The following is a 15,563-nucleotide window of genomic DNA, read 5'->3' on the forward strand; positions in this document are numbered from 1 at the left end:
ATATGTATATAATATAATTATATATTTTCAAATAAATTTCATATATGATGATATATATATAATGATAGCAAGAATTTACATTAGCATTTAAATTTAAAGTTATAGTAGCTATCACTCTAATTTAAATTAATGTTTTTTCTTTATTTTGTGCATTAATTTCTTCTTATATTTGTTTTCTTAATTATAAATATTTATTATTATTATTATTATTATTTAAATGACTTATTAAAAGTATATAACAAAATTCAATATTATTTGTTTATAGTAATAAAATTCATGATAAACAATTAATTTTTAAACCATATAAATTACTCTACTTTTAATTTGGACCATCAAAGTAGTAGTAAGATTTTTGAAAATTTCTTTTTCAGCATAACTTTTTTTTTTGTAATTTTGCTTTAAATTACTACTTAATTTTTTTTGGCAAAAAATTGCTCCGTGAATAGTACAGTATAATTTTATTTTTAAAAAAAGTTAAAGAAGATTTTTTTTTTTTGCTGAAAAGGAAAAATAGGGCATGCATACACCGCTAAAAATTTATTCCCAAGGACTGTAGCGTACGGACATATTTTAAAAATAAAAAGTTCCCCATTTTAAAGGCATCATATGTAAATAATAAATAATCCGTTTTGCTCTCTTTAAGTGTTATCTTCTTCTTGTTCCTCTCCAAACTCTCTCCCCTTAATTCAATTTCATCATGAATTCCAAACCCTAACATTGATTTCTCTCACTTTTTTTTTTTTATTTTACAAAAATCAGCCATTTCGAACGAACCGCAACATTCCATGGACGCGCGACGTGTATCACGTGCCGTTCCTAGGGTCCGCCAAGTCGGCTTCTTCACCCCCAACGAGCTGCCGCAGCAGCCTGGACCTACTCGGTCTCAATCAGGTCCTCCAAACTCCTTTTCGCCACCGCTCTCCGGTTCTCCCGCCAGCAACTTCCTCTCTCCGGTCATGATCCCGCCTCCCCGTCACCTCTCTGACAACCTTGGTGGGCGCACTGCAGCAGTTCCGGTTCCCGGGCGGGAAAACGCTGGAGAACATGCGACTGTCGGAACTTACAACCCCTCAGAGTTGGTGTTGGGGTTGGCGTCGCCACCTTCCAGTCGGATTGGCGACGGAGAGTTGTCTGAGGGTACAGAATCATCGTTGGGATGGTATCGGAGGAGTAATTCGGCGAAATATGCGTCGAGTTTTCCCGGAGGCGGTTTTGATTTGTCTCCAGTGAAGCAACCAGAAAGTGTCGCTGGAGTGGAAGCTAAGAATCCATTGCCTGGTAGTTATTTTTTTTAAAAATTTTTTTATTTTAGACTTTCTAAGTATTTGAAATAAATGAGGTTTCTTCAAATAAAATTTTCTTGCAGAAAAAAGTGAAGTGCAAAAGGAAGAAGCATCAAATTCAAAGCCCTTAAAAGCGAAAACAACGAAGGCTGAGAGATGTGCCCTGCAGGAGTCTCAAAGGGCTACAAAAGCTGCTTCTAAAGGTTCAAAACACTCTTCTTTATTTTAGTGACTATCAGGAACTTTTAAGTAATGCTATTTTGAATTGATTATGGACTATGTCTGCAAATGTGTCCAAACTTGCATTTTAGTTTTGTGTCTAAAATGCTATATATTATTTGAAGTGGTTAACTGGTTGTCCGTTTCATACCTAAGAAGGTTAGTTTAACATATTAGGAATTATTTGCAAAAGTGATGGTGGAATTGGGTAAAACACTAGAGAGGAAGATTGGGAAATTGAAAAAGAGGTTAAAGAATTGTAGTTGGAATATATGGAAAGTATGTGGCATGACTCAAATATGCCATGTGTCATGATTGACATACAATTATGAAATATGGCAATTGTTTATCTATCTATAATTATGTTTTAAATTACAAATACCATATTGTTGTTATAAAGTAATTAATATAGAAATTTTCTCAAGTACTTGTTTCAATCTGTTACAAGTTTTCCCCTTTACTTAACTGAATTGGTTCTTAATTTGGTAGAAAGAAAAACACCTATTATGAAGTGAGTTCATCATCAAACTCAAGCTTGACTTGTTTTCTCAATTGACATACAATTATGAAATATGGCAATTGTTTATCTATCTATAATTATGTTTTAAATTACAAATACCATAATTTTTGTTATAAAGTAATTAATATAGAAATTTTCGTAAGTACTTGTTTTGATCTGTTACAAGTTTTCCCCTTTCCTTAACTTAATTCGTTCTTAATTTGATAGAAAGAGAAATACCTATTATGAAGTGAGTTCATCATCAAACTCAAGCTAGACTTGTTTTCTAATCTAATGAGCCTAGATGAATAGTTTGCAAGCAGCTTAGCTAGTTTCTAGTTTCCACCCCCTGTGACATAGAAATCATTGAATGGCTTGTTGAAGCCTGTTAGAATTTCCTTTGTACTTGTTCTGATTTGTTCTTTTGCCCTCTCTAAATAACATAGGTAATGGTGTTTTAGATTTCAATGAAACATTAGTTTTGTTAGCTATTTTTTAATTATGTAGTCTTTTTCTGACCAATTTAAATTTGTCTTGTATTAGCACTAATTTCTTAGCTTTGTCCTTAGCACCAAGAAGCTTTTAATTTTAACTAGTGTGACAGCTTGCACTTTGCCATGGGAGTTGCTAGATGATAAAAAAAAAAAGGTGTTGAACTTTAGGGTTAAATTATATGGCTTGTGCTGAACTTCTAAAACATATTCCATGTGAAAAGGCTTCTGAATTTTATAATCAAATATAAACTAATGAAAAATAAGGCATGAATCAAATGGTAAAATATATATGAAACAGACTTTCCATAAATGCTACATTGCCCTATAAAAATTAACAAAAGTTGTCTTTCCCTTTTCCTATTCAAAGTCATAAAATAAAGAAACCACTTATAGAATTGTGAAACAAAATTTCAATTGAATGTTAAATCACTAATTGCAGAAAAAATAAAAACTGATTTTTCAATTGAAAGTTAAATCACCTTGATCATCCCAGAACTCTTCCTAAGATTGAGCCAAAATCCCAAAACTCATTTTTAAAATTCCACCAAGAATTGCAATATGGACTGTTACCTGCTCAGAAATTAAAACCCAAAATGTTAGTTAAAAGATATATAAGTTTTTATAAAAACTAAAAAATTATTTTAAAAATGCCAGAGCTTTATACTTGTTTCTAGTGAAAGTATTTGAGTTCAACAAAGGCAATGGTGAAATTCACCGTTAGAAGGATAGTCTTTATACAAAACACATAATAAAAAATCTCACACAAAAAAAATTAAAAAAAAGAAAAAAATCAAATTAAAAGGATGTTCTTTATGAAATTTTTATGGGTTTTGTTCAAATTCACCTAGTAAAAAAAATAAAACCAATAAAAATTCAATTCTAAAGAAATAAAAAAGAAAAAATAACATAAAAAAATTTTTGCAACCCATGAGAGAAAGGAAAGAGACAAAGATGACAAGAAATAAGCAAAAACAAAAAAAAAAATAAAAGAAGAAAAAGCAAGGTGAAATACAATAAGATGAGTAGAGAAGAAAAATAAGAGAGGCGATGGAGTATGGTCTTTTAACTTCTAGAACTCTCCAGAACTCATTAGATAATTTGGGAAGGTTTAGATAAGATTAACACTGTTCAATTAATGAGTTTGGAAAAAAAGACGGTTGTTTCCATTAAGGCACAATAACACGTTAATGACTCTAGAATCTTCTTTTCTCTCTTTCGATTTTTCTTTTTTTTTTCTTTTAATTTTATCTTTATGTGTGAAATTCCAAAAAATGTATGATAAATTAATAATTCCTTTTGGTTTTAGGACACGCGTGAAGGGAATTAAGTATCAATATGCAGAGTTAAAGTAGTGGAATTTTAAACTTTTTAATTTCTTAAAGTCAAGATCAATCAACAAGATCATACAAACATACAATATATACAAACTATATGGGTTTTAGCTATGTGAATATGTAGAGTTAAAGCAGTCGGATTTTAAAATTTTTAATTTCCTAAAGTCAAGATCAATTAACAAGATCATACAAACATACAATATATACAAACTATATGGGTTTCAGCTATGGTGTGTACCTTATGTGATGAAACTCTTTTAGTTCAAGGTGGTGATATTCTAAGTAGTTTCTCAAGTCAAAAAGTTACCCAAATGTGTAGTCTCTAATGGTAATCCACACGAACTCTTGTGAAATAACCTTCTCTAAAGTAGGGAAGAACATAAACCACACTTTAGCTAGTGAGTGTTTACAAAAGCTCTTTTTTTCTCTCAAGTTTTTGCTTAGACTTTCTCTTAGCTTATTTTTGCATCAAGTATGTCTTGTATCTTACAAGAGGGGTGGTGGCTTAATGTTCTTTTTATAGAGGGACATTTAGGTCATATTAGGTTTAATGCAAGACATGTATATTTTCATAAATATCCTATGTTTTGCTGAATAGTCTAAACAAGGAAAGTCACTCTGTCATTATTTAAAGCCTAGATAAATTAAGACAACATGGTCGAATTTGTCTACTACATGTTTTAGGATAAATAGTTTGTAATTATTTGTCTAAATCATTTAGGATTTATAATTCAATTTGGATACTTAATTTAAATTGATAATTCATGTCCTAAAGCATTTGAGATTATCAATTAATTAAAATCCAAATCAAACTATTTATATTGGGAAATCCTAGTCATACAAGGATTAATAGTTTAGTTCTAACCAAAATAGGATTTGTAGTTTGTTGTGCAATTAATATCCTAAACTATTTAGGACTATTAATTCAACTAAGAATTTTAATTTATTTTGGTCATATAAGTCCTAATCCAATTAGGATTAGCAAGTTAGTTAAGATCCAAGTCAAACTACAAATCTTGTGAAGTCCTAGTCCGACTAGGATTCTAGTTCTAAAGCAACTAGGAATCCTAAACTATTTAGGAATTCTAATTTGATTTAGAGTCTTAATGAAATCTAATTTTTTAAATCTTAAAGCCTTTTAGGAATCCAAATCATACATGGAGTAGAACCAATCTAGGGTTTCACCAAATCCTATTCCAAATAGGAAAGTTTGCTTGCGACTAGGACATCCTCCTTGAGTAATTTGTGGTTTTCGGGTTAGGCATCTAATAATGCCGCACCCTTTGAACATCCAATCTAGAATTCACAACTCCTTGACAAGCTTTTGTTTGCGTTTGGTTATGAATGACAAACCAAAGGTAACGACTACTTTCGTAATGATCAAGAAAGTAAATCTGGAAGTCTTGATGAACTAATTTCCTAAGATTCCCAAACTTGATTACCAAGTTAGCTTTCATTAAAACTTTAGTGAATAAGTTTTAAAGGCTCTTAATAATTAAGAATACCGGCTGCATCAATAAAGCATAGTCCCATAATCAAATTAGGGTTTTTATTCATCTAAACAATTTAGACATCTGCAGCCGCTAGAAATAGTTTTCTTGGTAGATTTTGTCATTAACGTTTGAGCGCCAAAATCAATTCCAAAAATTTTGAAAATTTAACACAATGACCCGCAAGATTTCTACCATCTTGTGTTAAAATTTTGTAGCGAACCAATAACCCTAAGAAGAGAATTAATTTTTCTTCTCCAACGTCACTGGTTTTGCATGAAGTAGTGGACAGATTTCAAACCAATTCTAATTTGGCCAGGTAAATCTCATCTAAAATTTCTCAAATTTTAAACCAAAAATGCTTTATCAGTATAGAATCATGGGCTAAAATTTCAGATAAATCAAAGATAGCTAGAGATAGAACCAAAATTTTCTTCTTTCACATAGTAGGCTGCTAGAACCCCGAACAATTTATTGATCGTGAAGTAAATTCAATCTCGGTGAGTAAAAGTCATGAAATTTAATCCCATAAATCATGAAATTTAATACCAACCATCCTAAGACATTATATTTTGATATTCTAAAAGAATCAAATCAAAACAAAATTGAAAAACTTGTTTTTCTAGCTTCTCATCACAATAGACAGATTATAATCAAAACAGTTTTGATATCAAGAACAATTAAACAAGGTTCCAAATTATATAATCTATATTGACAAGGCTTTGATATCACTTAAAGGGAATTAAGCATAAATATGCGGAGTTAAAGTTGCAGAATTTTAAAATTTTTAAGTTTCTAAAGTCAAGATCAATCAACAAGATCATACAAACATATAACATATACAAACTATATGGGTTGCAGCTATGGCATACCTTGTGTGCCAAAACTCTTTGGTTCAAGGTGGTGATCTTTCAAATAGTTTCCAAACCAAAAAGCTACCCAAGTGTACAGCCTCTGACAGTGATCCACACAAATTCTTGTGAAAGAATCTTTTCTAAGATAGGGAAGAACACAAACCACACTCTAGCTAGTGAGTGTTTACAAAACTTCTTGTTTTCTCTAAAGTTTTTGCTTAGACTTTCTCTTAGCTTATTTTTGCATTAAGTATGCTTTGTATCTTACAAGAGGGGTGGCGGTTTAATGTTCTTTTTATAGAGGGGCATTCGACCATATTAGGTTTAATGCAAGACATGTATATTTTCATAAATATCCCATACTTGGCGGAATAGTTTAAGTAAGGAAAGTCACTCTCTTGTTTACTTTATCTTTTCCTCAAACCAAAAATAAATTAAGTCCAACTTAATTTGTCTCAATTTTAATCTTTCATAATTGTTTTATTGTGTGTGACCCATGAGATTCTTTAGCATGTTGGTAATAAACACAAGCATTGTGAACTTTAGTATTCGGCTATGGATGAAACAAACTTTTTTACTTCATCACTAATTTTTCAATTAGCCAATTTTATGTTTATAGATAATGATTAGTGCTGGCTTCATTGCCATGACCTTCAATTGTTAAAAAAAAGTCAATATAACTTCATAACCTATTCTCAAATGATCTTAATAAATAATTAATATCATTTCATCATTTGAATGCACAAGGGAAAGGGGGTGTTGACACTCTTAAATACCCCTTCCCCTTCTCGGAACACAAGATCTAATACCCTAACCTCGGCAATGAGGGCCAAAGTTCAGCTTTGGTCCACCACTTGGGGATTGTTAAGGGGGGTCAGATTTGAGTTTTATTAGCATTTGGAGTATCTCAGTTTGAACATTGAGTATGGTTTAGTGTCTACTCAATTTGTTTAACAATGTTTAGTCTTGTCCTGGAATTAACTCACTAAAAAGTTTTAGAATAGTTCTAAACTCTTATTTTACTTTGTCCAAATATTTCTCAAGTTAATTCAATTAAGACTAGTCGAGATACTCTCTTGATCACACAAGATGATGAATCCTATTTTGATTATTTTATGCATCTTTATATGCCTTTTGTTATACCTAACAATACTTGACTGGCGCATTATTGGTTAGAACTATAAGTAAAGTCAAAGTGTCAGATTCATCATATAAAATCATAAGTAATCTCAAGTCAAACGATCATTTATACAACCATCACATGAGAATGTAGCTATAGACAATATGTGAACTACCATATAACATTCTCATATTAGATCATGTTCAGTGAACTTGTTTTTGTAACAAGCACCTATATATTAGCTCAAGTTTACTCAAATTTTAACTTATGAGATCAGTTGCTTGCTTCATAAGCAAGAGCATAAACATGTGTTGGTCTCAACAGCTTTTATCAATGTCCTTTCTTGACAAAGCATCGACTAGGAGCAATTTAGGAATAATGCTTTAATGCAATGATGATCTCATAACTACAATCTCATTGTAATTCCTTTGCAAAACATATTTATTCCAAGGACTTTATTGTAAGAAGGAAGTAATATGAATCATGTGTATAGAATCTCATAGATAAAGAATGCCTTTGATAATAATAGATATGTATAATATGACATGTATCCCATAATCGATGCGTTTGGTCTTAGGGCATATTACCAACAACGTGTTGCACGGATAAATAGTCTATAGTCCAAATCTATTAATATTAAATTTTGCAGTTGAAGCAAATAAATCTGGCACATCTGGAGGAGCAGCTACTTCTAAACCTGTGAAGCAGCCACCACAAAAGAAAGATGGTCCTCCAGTTGCATCTTCAATTGCAGCTTCTGAAAGAATAGGAGTTGATCGCCTAGCAGAGAAAGAGAGGAAGAAAGATGTTCCTCCTCCACGTATGCAATTTGATGATGAGAGTCGTGTGGGGAAGGCTAAAAGGCGATCTGTGTTGAATCAACCTGAAGCTAGGAATAGAGTCGAACTGTTTCGCCATCTGCCTCCACACAAAAATGGAACTCAACTTCCTTATTTGGAGTCTAAATTTTTTGAACTTCATGAGAAGCATCCTGCTGTTTACAAGGTACTCTTTTTATTAGTTTTTTATGGTTAGTTAACAGTTGAGTTTATTTATTGCTTTTTTTTAGTAATTGAGTTAATTTGACATGGCATTAAATTGAGTTTTTTATTGCTATCTGAACTAGTAAAATGAAACATAGTTATTGATTTTCTTTCTATCTGATGAGTTGTTACTATGCTGACATTGGAAAGCGAAGGGAATAAATTAGCCTCTCATAGATTAGTTTTTTGTGCAGCTTAACTATTAAAGTCTCTAACACTGTATTTAGCTTCTTTATATGGCCACAAAGTTCCCTTTCCTGTTGCCTTTGTGCATGTTCTGGTGAATGACATATAGTGGTTCATCACAAAGTGAGTGCAAAATTAAAAATAAGTTGAGAAAAAGTAAAAATAAAAGAGGAGGAGGGGGTGCAGAGGCTTCCCCTTTTCTTTAAGATTGACACAAAGTACATATCCAGGAGAATGATAACCTGCAATATGTCAATCCATAGTTGAGAATGATACGTGAACCTCCTTTTGTTTTGCTCAGCTTCATTAACTTCTTGTTATCTTTCTTTTTTTGGTGTTTTTCTGAAACTTTAATGATTTTATTAACTCAATTTCTTTTAAATTTTGGTGCACTAATTGGTGTGAGGATATACTGTAGGAAAGGGATTCAGAATGAGAGCACATGGTATTTATTGCGAATATTGATTCTGATGGTGGATGAATTAGGCTGGTTTCAAATTTATTTTGAAAAGTAGATAGAACATATTTTTCTTATCTTTTACATTAATAAAAGAGAAACCTCAAGTTCCTTACAATGGTGTCTTATATGAAATTGTCAGGTTGGATTGCAGTATTTGACTGGAGATTTATCAGGAGGTAATGCTCGTTGTATTGCAATGCTGCAGGCATTTCAGGAAGCAATCAAAGACTATTCCACACCACCAGAAAAAACCCTTATCAGAGATTTAACTTCCAAAATTAGTGGTTTTGTTTCTTTTCTGATTGAATGCCGCCCTCTTTCTATGAGCATGGGAAATGCCATAAGGTTTCTGAAGAGTCGTATTGCCAAGTTACCACCATCTATCACGGAATCAGAAGCAAAAGCAGCCCTTTGTTCTGACATTGATCGTTTCATAAATGAGAAGATAGTGCTTGCTGATAAGGTAATAGTTAGACATGCTGCTACAAAGATTAGAGATGGCGATGTTCTTCTGACATATGGATCATCATGTGTTGTTGAAATGATTCTTTTATATGCCCATGAGCTTGGGAAACAGTTCCGTGTAGTGGTAATAGACTCACGTCCCATGCTTGAAGGCCAAAAGCTACTTCGTATGCTGGTGTCAAAGGGCCTGAGTTGCACGTATACTCAAATAAATGCTATTTCTTATATCATGCATGAAGTCACTCGAGTTTTCCTCGGTGCTTCCTCAATATTGTCTAACGGGACTGTATATTCGAGGGTTGGGACTGCATCAGTTGCTATGGTTGCTTATGCATTCCACGTTCCAGTTTTGATCTGTTGTGAAGCATATAAATTTCATGAGAGAGTGCAGCTTGATTCAATCTGCTTTAATGAACTAGGTATGTTGGTGTTTGTACAAGTCAATCCACCACCTTTTCCCCCATCTCTTCCATTAAAAAAAGAATTTGTTTTTAAAGAAAAATGCAATTGGATTCCGGACTAGCAATCTCGTGAGAGGATAGTTGTCACTTCCTTTCATTTTCTCTAGGTATATCACCATCTTTTCTGAAGTAGACAATTTGAGCCTTCTGGAATATCTTGCAGGTGACCCAGATGCCATAGCAGAGGTCCCAGGAAGAGTGTATGTGAATTATTTGGATAATTTGACTGATAAACAGAAGGAAAACCTTGAACTTCTTAATTTAAAGTAAGCCTTTAGATGTCTCATGTCCAAAGAAAGAAAAGATTTGTTTTAATGATCTCTGAATAATTCTGAATCCTCTTAACTTGCTATGATCCCCCAACAGATATGATGCTACTCCGTCATATTATATCTCTATGATTGTCACCGATTATGGCACGGTGAGTGATATTGAAATATCTTTCCCTTTCTTTGGGTGGGGATTTTGTATTAAGGTGCATCGTGGATACTAAAGTCCAATGCAACTTGGCCTGTCTTTATTGTTTACACTTTGTTCATCATTTAATTCGCACTTGGTGGAGAATTAAATGCTTTAGTTGCTCAAGCTTGCTTGAGGTTACTTGCATTTGGTAGATTTTAACTCATAATATTATTTGTGCCGCAGATCCCTCCCACAAGTGTGCCTGTTATAGTGCGTGAGTATCGAAAGGAGTACTTGTTGATATAGAGTTGCCACATTTTTGCACATAGATTCATGAACCAATCCTCCTTTGGGAAAATGGGTACATGTTTGAGGATATTTTGATCATTTAGTTTAGCACCTTTGTTATCCATTCTTTACTTCCAAATCATAATTTAATGCCATGTCAAATTAACTATGTTCTAAAAAAAGTAAGTAGAACGAGTTTATGGCCTATAATGGTAGTTTTGGCGTTTCTTTTGTATATGCATGTTTGATTTCTTTCTCGATTCGGACCAGGAGTTGAGAATCACCTTTTAGTTTCCGTTAGTTAAATGTCGTGAAAAGGAAAAAGCTCAGACTCTTTTAAGTTTTCCAGGCTCGGAAAATGTTATCTCGGACCAGATGGGATAATCATTGCCAATTGCTAGTGCTGGATGTTAATATGGGAAATTAGGAAAATTTGGAATTGTGTTTTTCAGAGAGCAATGTTAATTTGTCATACACATTTTCATGCTAGACGTAGATGCAAACATCATTTTTAAGGGTGATTATTTGTTATATTTATTCGGATGGAATGTCGGATAAACAATGGCTTGCTTCGAGAGCTTCCCTCTTCAAGAAGTTTAGCCTGTGGATATATTTTTTTAAAATTTGCAGTATCCTGTGGATATTTTTCTTTTAAATTTTCAGTGATGTTTTTAGATATGGTTGTTTTAAAGCTATCTTAAAGCTATTCTTTTAGTATGCGAATTTGTAATGTACTTGATAAATATTTGATCGTAGTGCCAAAAAAGCAAATGAATGAAAATAGTTGAGGGTCGTTGGGGTTGTTTAGGTTAGGTCCATGCCTGGTTGAAAAGTGTGTTTAACGGTTTCTTCGATTAATTTTGAATTGAATTATTTAAAATTAAATTAATAAAAATATATTATTTTATTTTTATTAATCGAATTAAATATTTTAATTTTAAAAATTAATTGATTAAAATGAGTTTAATTGGTTAGGTTAATTTTTTTTTACTAATTGAATAATAAAATAAATTTAAATTAAAATAAATTTTAATTTTTTATATTTAAAACAAATTAAATAAATCATCTTATAAAAATATTTGAATACTAAAGTATTAAGTTAAGAATTTTAATGACTTGAAATGAAATAAATAATTTTATATATTTTCAATTTTATATTTGAGTTTAATTATATTCAATTAAAATTGTGATGAATTCAATTAATTTGGTTTTTGAATCAAATTAATTGAAAATTAAAATTTTGTAAGAATAGTTTTTGATAATTGATTAAAATTAATTCGATGATTGATCAATTAATTAAATTAAATTATTTTAATCGATTAATTTGATTAAAATTAAATTTTAAGTACCCCTAATTCGAAGGGAACAAAATTTAGTTAGAGCAAAGGATTCATGCTCGGCAATTTCTCCTTTTTCCTATTAGCCAAAGGCAAAACTGTAAATTCCTTGTCACCTCTCAAGAGCTTATAGAAATCTAGATTTATGTAGTGAATAAAATCCAATTGTAGAGCTCCAGTGATGAGAACATCTCTGATCTATAAGTGGAAATGTAATATGTCATTTTTGTATATAGAATCTAAAAAATGAGAGATTTCCAATCTTTGGAGCTAAATCCAACAATTTTCCCTAATAAACTAGCTAATTGAGTTTATCAATAGCTCACCAAAATCTACTGAAAAAGAAAAAGTCAATGTCCTCTCACCCATCCCTGGGACTGGAAAAGCTCCATTCCTTCTCCGCGTGTCCCTTGTATGTTTCCAGGGGCGGAACTTCCGAACACCTGTCATCGAAGCCTAGTCTTTCTCGTTACCTTTTAACACTGCAACCCATTCCACTCTCTCGCAAATATTCCTCTTCCCCTAAACCCTTTGAGCTCTCAACCATGGCTGAGCGTAATCCTAGCCAGCAGAGAGCCCCAGGACCTAACCCCACCGCCACTACCTCTACTTTCTTACGGAAAATCCAAGCTCAGGCACCAAACTCCACCCAACTTCTCGGCTTCTTGACCCTCTTTATTTCTGCCTCAATTCTCCTAATACTCACTGGCATCACAGTTACTGCCACCATTCTTGGCTTCATCTTTTTTATGCCATTGATCCTCATTTCCAGCCCCTTATGGTTCCCAGTAGGCACCGTGCTCTTTGTAACCACAGCTGGGTTCTTGTCAGCATGCGGCTTCGGAGTGATGGTCGCGGCAGGGTTATCTTGGATGTACCGCTACTTAAGGGGAATGCACCCACCTGGATCAGACAGAGTTGATTATGCACGAAGCCGTATTTTTGACACAGCCAGCCATGTCAAGGACTATGCGATGGAATATGGTGGTTACTTGCAAAGCAAGGTAAAGGATGCAGCTCCTGGTGCATGAGCAATGAATGTTATCGGATCGAATTTAGGGCTGATCCAGATATAGCTGCCGTCTTTTTTTTTTTTTTAAAAAATTTGTGATGATGGTAATTTTGAGTGTTTAAGTTAACAAAAAGACCTTCTTTCCGCCAATATGGGTTTTTTTTTTTGTGTGTGTGTTCCTGATTTCATTTGAAATTTTGATGATGGATAAAATCTTTTAAATCATGGTTTGATTTTACAGTGGATGATTTAGTGGAATTTTGGTTTATCTAAGAAATCTATTTAGGTGATTTAAACAAACAAATTGAAACTTTGGTTAATTGAACTTTGATTAAAGTATCTTGTCCCATGTCTAAGCATGTTTAATTCACTGATTATTGGTTGACTTAAATCAATTTCTTTGCCCACGATTAGTTTCCGCTTCGAAATTTTAAATTTAAATGTCAAAGTTACCATAAAAGTTAGGGTTCAGATCGAGAGCTTCGATGGCAGTTGGGAAAGTATCGCTCAGGTGGCTACGGTTGGGAGATCTCCAATGCGGCATGGTTGGAGCTCTCAACTGACGTCATAGTTGGAGCTTCCTACCACGGTACAGTGGGGAAAGGTCTGGCGCGGCGTAGTTGGAGCTCCCGATCAACAGTCATTGGACCTTGTTAGGCTAACTTGATCCGATGCGGTTGCAGATCGGACCTCATATGGGTCGCTTTGTCAAGTAGGTTGAAGGTCCAGTTCTAGCCGACCTTTTTTGGGTCACAAGGTCCAATGTTGTTTGAAGCTCTAGTGGTTGCACTGATTGTTATGGCTCCAATCTAAAGCGTCAGGGCTCCAATTGCGGCTAAACCTTAAGGTTCGGTGAGAGTTTTCATTTTCACTGCAGGCCTTTTTCATCACTATACCACGATTCAGGTTTTTCTTTTCTTTTTTTTTTTTGCCCTTGGGCCTTATTGCGGATACGAATATGTCCATGCCGTAGCCTCCCCTTTTTCAATCCTTTTCCCTTTTTGTTATTTTATTTTCATTTTTCATTTAAAAATTTCAATTAAACTTTTTTAATTTAATATAATATATAAAATTATTTTTATATAAATAATAGATAAAATAAATAAATGTTGGCCAGAACAAGACTGCAACAGGAAAATAATAATGGAGCAGGCTACAGTAATAACAAAAATTTTTTTTGATAGTTTAGTATTAACAAATTTGGGGTGGCTTATACCTTAATTTTGAGCAATAACATTGTTTCTAGACTTATATTTGCAATATTCCATTGATAGAGCAAAATCTAGCTATAACTTCAGTAGTAATTTGTTGCAGACTTCTTTGTATGCTTCCTTGAGTTTTTTTTTTTTTTTTTTCCTTCAAATGTTTTAAAGAAAAATTAAAATTGCATGTGGTCGAATATTTGAGTTACTTTTGGAATAATAGAAACAATTAGTAGAAGAAATTTGACAATATTTTCTAATATGGAAGTTCTAGGATTATTTTTGTTTGAACTAAAAATATTGTTTAATATTCAAAAATTAAATATTATTATCGTTTGATGTTCAAACTCTAATGCTTATAATTTTTTTTTAATTTTTAAATTACAACACCTTTTGTATCAAAGACATCTTTTGTGCCAAAGGAAAATCGAAAATACAAAGTCAACTCTTCTTGAGAAAAGGAACTCCAAATCAATAGGAAAGATATCTCCATCAAATGTGAATGGAGACGTAATAAGAAAGCCGAAAGCTCTAGCTTTACCTCAATCATGGAAGGATTCTATAATCTAGCTCTAGCATTTTTTCATTTTTTTTAAATCTAAATTTTTTTTATTTGTTATGTTTTAAAATTATTTTTATTTTTTAACATTAAAAATCATGAAATTTTAATTTTATATAAAAATTTAAAATTTAATATTAAATATATTAAAGTAAAAAATATTTTCTTAAACCTTGAAAAAGCAACAACACTCCAACAATTCGAGATGGAAGCAATGTATATATATATATATATATATATATATACATATATATATATATACATATATATATGTATATTATAATATACATAGACACTTGATAAGATTGATCATATGGATGTTTATATAGATAATTTCTTTAGAAGACACTGATTTTTTTTAAAACTTTTAAAACTATAAAGATTAAGTTTATTTGAATCTTTCAAAAACTCACTATATTTTTTTTATCATAATTTATATCAAACAAAAATTATCTTTTCATATTATATAGTCTTTTTATATTAAATTTCTAAATAATAAGACATGTCATAATAGTTTTAGGAACTATTAGAAGAAAATTTTAAAAGCTTTTCAAAACAAGGGGAGCCACCATCAATCTTTCTTGTTAGATATGATTAACCACTTAAAAAGTTTATCTTTTTAATAAAACAATAAAATGAGTTTAAAGTTTATTAAAAAAAATTTTGGTCTATGAAAACAGTTATAAATTCGAAAGTTGATTATGCATGGGAATGATTAGCACCCCCACAGCGTCTGTGAAAATCGGTACCAATTGATTACATATTATCCTTAAATTTTAATAAAAATGGTCTTAACTTTAATGTTTGAAAATTAATTTTTTGAACTTTATTTATTTTCTCCAAAATCATTTTTCT

The 15,563-nt window shown here is 32.1% G+C and overlaps 2 protein-coding genes across 2 annotated transcripts; both read left to right on the forward strand.

Annotated features, from left to right (window-relative positions):
* The first annotated feature begins 601 nt into the window (after positions 1 to 601).
* Positions 602 to 11,274, forward strand: LOC111281619 (uncharacterized). Its single transcript, XM_022869316.2, has 7 exons — positions 602 to 1,278; positions 1,367 to 1,486; positions 7,943 to 8,298; positions 9,122 to 9,866; positions 10,072 to 10,174; positions 10,275 to 10,329; positions 10,554 to 11,274. Exons 1-7 carry the CDS (start codon positions 786 to 788, stop codon positions 10,614 to 10,616), a joined length of 1,935 nt encoding a protein of 644 aa, XP_022725051.2. The 5' UTR covers positions 602 to 785; the 3' UTR covers positions 10,617 to 11,274.
* An 805-nt stretch (positions 11,275 to 12,079) lies between these two features.
* Positions 12,080 to 13,115, forward strand: LOC111288511 (oleosin G-like). The gene has a single exon (XM_022879433.2). The coding sequence runs from the start codon at positions 12,289 to 12,291 to the stop codon at positions 12,964 to 12,966; it is 678 nt and encodes a 225-aa protein (XP_022735168.2). The 5' UTR covers positions 12,080 to 12,288; the 3' UTR covers positions 12,967 to 13,115.
* The last annotated feature ends 2,448 nt before the right edge of the window (positions 13,116 to 15,563 follow it).

Source organism: Durio zibethinus, chromosome 17 (genome assembly GCF_047325235.1).
Source record: "Durio zibethinus cultivar Kanyao isolate XHJ-2024 chromosome 17, ASM4732523v1, whole genome shotgun sequence".
Taxonomy (NCBI): Eukaryota; Viridiplantae; Streptophyta; class Magnoliopsida; order Malvales; family Malvaceae; genus Durio; species Durio zibethinus.

Bases quoted from the DNA above. Each gene is read 5' to 3' on its own strand.
- LOC111281619 (XM_022869316.2), top strand. From the start codon at position 786: ATGGACGCGCGACGTGTATCACGTGCCGTTCCTAGGGTCCGCCAAGTC. The intron at 9,867-10,071 runs GTATGTTGGTGT...AATATCTTGCAG, and splicing joins AATCTGCTTTAATGAACTAG to GTGACCCAGATGCCATAGCA. The intron at 10,175-10,274 runs GTAAGCCTTTAG...ATCCCCCAACAG, and splicing joins CTTGAACTTCTTAATTTAAA to ATATGATGCTACTCCGTCAT.
- LOC111288511 (XM_022879433.2), top strand. From the start codon at position 12,289: ATGTCCTCTCACCCATCCCTGGGACTGGAAAAGCTCCATTCCTTCTCC.